This window comes from Myotis davidii, unplaced genomic scaffold (genome assembly GCF_000327345.1).
Source record: "Myotis davidii unplaced genomic scaffold, ASM32734v1 scaffold168, whole genome shotgun sequence".
Classification (NCBI taxonomy): domain Eukaryota; kingdom Metazoa; phylum Chordata; class Mammalia; order Chiroptera; family Vespertilionidae; genus Myotis; species Myotis davidii.
The window spans coordinates 497,737-501,253 of NW_006383016.1; the positions used below are offsets into that span (position 1 = coordinate 497,737).

Consider the following 3,517-nt stretch of genomic DNA (forward strand, 5'->3'; position numbering starts at 1 on the left):
TAAGGTGTCTGTAACCCCCATATAAACACGTTCCTTTGGGATAAGTCTTTGGGATAAACCCTACTATTCTGCTGGCACCACAGCTTGATTCACTAATTTCAATCCTTTTAGCCATTTTCATCAAGTTTCTTTGTTAAGTCTCTTTAGACAAGCAACATGGGTCACTATTTTATAAACTACCAATTTGAGAGAAACGCTATATACCTCACTATGTACCTGTAACAAGTTCAGAAGATCCAATCAAGTTCTTGTTTATAATTATTGTAAAGCATATACACTTGGATCGTTATAATTTCCCTGCTATGCATTTCTGGATGTTTATAAATGAACTGAATAGTGGTGGGAAAAGATCCCAGTGGCCCTTAACAACTACAATAACTCTCTGTAATTTGCTGAAAGCGAGTGGTATTCATTTACTCTTTTTCTTAAAGTTCATGACAAAAGCAAACAGGTAGATTTTTGTTAAGAATCTTCAGGTTGGTTGATCTAAAGGCTTTGAAACTTGATAAATGCATACGTCAGACTAAAGAAATAAGCTTTTGAAACCAAGTCCTGGGAAAAGAAGCTGGCTTTGCACAAACTAAGAGTTCAGTCCTCCTGTTTGAGTATTTTCAGACAATCGTTAGTAAGGTTCGCAAGGAGACGGAAAAGAATGATTCCTGGCATTGCCACGGCGGTATGAGGATGCGCTGAAGTCAAAAGAGAACTTAGGAATGATGAATGAGTACTCCCCACCCCCCCCTTGCTGGACTCTGGTTAATAAACAGGGATATCTGGCTAACTGGTTCCACTCTGGGGGTTGCTAGTTTCTTTCTAGAATAGTTCTCCCAAGAGTAGCTGTTATATTGTGTGGCAAATGATTAATTCTGTTACCCCGAATTTTGCATGCCCGCTTTTAAGTATGACGGGCTACAAGTCTTGCAGTGGAAAAAGTACAAAAGTCACCTTACGTCTTACAGTGCAAAAGTTTTAATAGTACTAAAACAGGCAGGACAATTTCGTAGGTCGAGGTTGAAAGCAACCTTGCCTTACTTAACATGCTTCTACGTAGAAGGTTTCCTGCTCTCCCCCATTCCTTCACGCAAGGTGTAGGTCTACACAAGTGCTTCTAAAGTGCATTTCTCAGGCATTGAAAACAGCAGGGATGGCTCTCCAACAGCAAGCTCCTAATCAGAGCGCGCCTTCCCCACCGGAGGTCTGCACAATTCCAGGGGCGCTGCCATCTCTTAGAGCGGTGGTGCCCCTCTCGCTCCCACAGGTGATACAAGGGTGGAGGCCACAGAAGAGCTTTTTGAAGATAAGAATTAGGCCGACTTCCTGGGTGGCGGGCATCTTCTCTTACCACAAATAAATATTTAATGCAGCCTTGAGTCTCAGACTATTGAAAACTCAATTGCCACTTCCATTTCCAGGAATGTGAAATCGCGTGTGGATATTCTAATTTGGTGGGACTGAGACACCACGCTCAGAGGCAGGCCAGAATTCTCGGGTTTGGGGCTGGGGGTTGGGGAGCCGCGGTGGGAAGAGAGTCCGCCCGCTACGGCTGGTCCTCCTGGGGGTCCCCAGCGCAGTCTGCCTCCTCCAGGGCTCGGACCCCCTCCGGGAGCAGAGTGGCGCGGACTTTCCTCTTCTCCTTGAAGCGCCCGGAGCGCGAGATCTTCAAATTGCGGCGGCTGTTGCCGGCTTTGTCGGCGCACAACTTGTCGGGCTTGTGGGGCTCGCCGGCGCTCGCCAGGAGGTTGGGGTGCTGATTCTCCTGGGAGCTGTTAGTCCAGTCCGGGCTGGGCGGCGCGGGCTCCCCGGGGGCAGGCTGGGCGGGAGGCTGCACCCCCACCGAGGCCTCCTTGCTTTTCTTCCTGCTGTTCACCAGCGATTTCCACCAGGGGCCCGAGCTGCCCGTGCCGCCGCTGTCGGCCATGGCCGGCCGAGGGTCCGGGGCGCCGCGCGTGGGGAAGGCCTCGGCCGCAGCGGTGCCTCTTTCCCGGTGGTCTCCGGCGTCCACTCCGCTCCTTCTCCCGCTGCTCGCAGCCGGGCTGCGGGGTGGGATCAGAGCCAGTGGTCTCCGCTGGGGAAGAAAAAAACTTAGTTACTGGGTTTGTCAAAGTCACGCCCCCACGAGCCCCCTGCCCCCCATCTCATTTCCTTCCCTTTGCTCAGCGTGACACGGGAGACACCGGGAGCTGCGAACCCCAGAGATGCGCATCCCGCAGAAGTCTCCGCGGCCCAACCCCACCCCCTTGCCCCCCCACGAGAAGATGACCTCCCGGGCGCCACCGTCTGGCCATGGGGCTGAGTCTTGGCACTGCCCAGACTCAACCTTCGCCTGGCCTCCTGGGGCAGGAATAGCGGGGGTCGGAGAGGCTCCTGGCATCTGGATTAACTGAGTCTGAGAGGGAAAACGGCTTGTCCTGTCACACGACCAGACTGTAGGCGGATGGATGCCTGGGGTGACGTGACCCGGTCTAGAAAGGCCTTCTCTTGAGTTTGAATGAGCAGCGGGAGGCCGTAGGGCAGGTAGCACTTGCGTTCCCGCTATGGGGGAACACTGCATATTAGACCCCCACCAAAGGCTTCTGCTTCATGGGCTTCTGTCCCAGGACACTTTCCTTTCTTTTCTGTTAATCCTCACCCAGGATGTTTCCCATGTTAGAGAGCGGGAGGGGGAGACGGAGAGAAACACGCTGTGAGGGACACAGGACTGGTTACCTCCACAGGCGCCCTAGGGATTGAACCTGCCACTGAGGTACGTGCGCTTAATCGGAATCGAACCCTTCAGTTCTCGGGCCAGCGCTCTATCGGATAGAGTCTATCCACTGAGCCAAACCGGCCAGGCCCCCAAGATACTTTTCAATGTGATTCTTCAGGGTAATTTACAGGCGAGGGACATGCTCATGGTGCTGTCTTTTAAATTCTGCTTTTGACATACCTTCTGCTTTGTGGCTTTCAGAGAAATATGACTAGACTTAACTTCCCTTGAAAACCATCAGCCTACTCTTTTTAATCCCCCTTGCGGCTCTTTGAAGCCACCCCTGATGATGGTTGAGACGAAGCCAAGTGGCAAATGTCCTCCTCTTAGTTCTGTATTAAAATATGCCCCGAGGCTGTTGGTGCTAGGCAACCCTTAGTTACAAATTAAGGCTTCGGCTGGTTCTTTCCCTTGCGCAATCGCCTTCTGCAAGGAGAGAGCCACCGGGAACTCCATACCGACTTGCGTCTTCCCGGCTTTAAGAAGTGCATCCTGCGGAGCGACAAGGGTGTGTTCAGCACTGAAGGTGCCGATAATTCCAGAAGCCATAGAGTCCTCTGCCCACGGTCTGTGGGGGTCTGCCCGGCACTAACTCCACGAATGAGCAGGGTTCGCTTGCGCCGCGGCTCATTGGCGGGTGTCCGCCGGGCTCCTTCCCAGCCCCAGGCCCCGCGCCCCGCGCTCCGCACTGCTGGGATCAGCCCGAATGCCCGAGAAAGAAACTAAAGAGCACTTTGTGGTTGGAGGCTGTCCTGCCAGAACCCGGGACAG

At 52.9% G+C, this 3,517-nt stretch overlaps 1 protein-coding gene across 3 annotated transcripts in view; it reads right to left on the reverse strand.

Moving 5' to 3' along the window:
• Nucleotides 1–946: 946 nt before the first annotated feature.
• PRR15 (proline rich 15) overlaps nt 947–3,517 on the reverse strand; it is a 3,305-nt gene continuing 734 nt past the window's right edge. The window contains exons 1-2 of one of the 3 annotated variants that reach the window (XM_006778969.2): nt 3,205–3,511; nt 947–2,065 (exon numbers count right to left, since the gene is read on the reverse strand). In XM_006778969.2, coding sequence (XP_006779032.1) covers nt 1,538–2,065; nt 3,205–3,237 — 561 coding nt within the window. In that variant the 5' untranslated portion in view covers nt 3,238–3,511 and the 3' untranslated portion in view covers nt 947–1,537. Of the gene's footprint in view, nt 2,066–3,204; nt 3,512–3,517 lie in introns of those variants that run through there. The other 2 variants (XM_006778971.2, XM_006778970.2) reach the window with 2 other exon arrangements.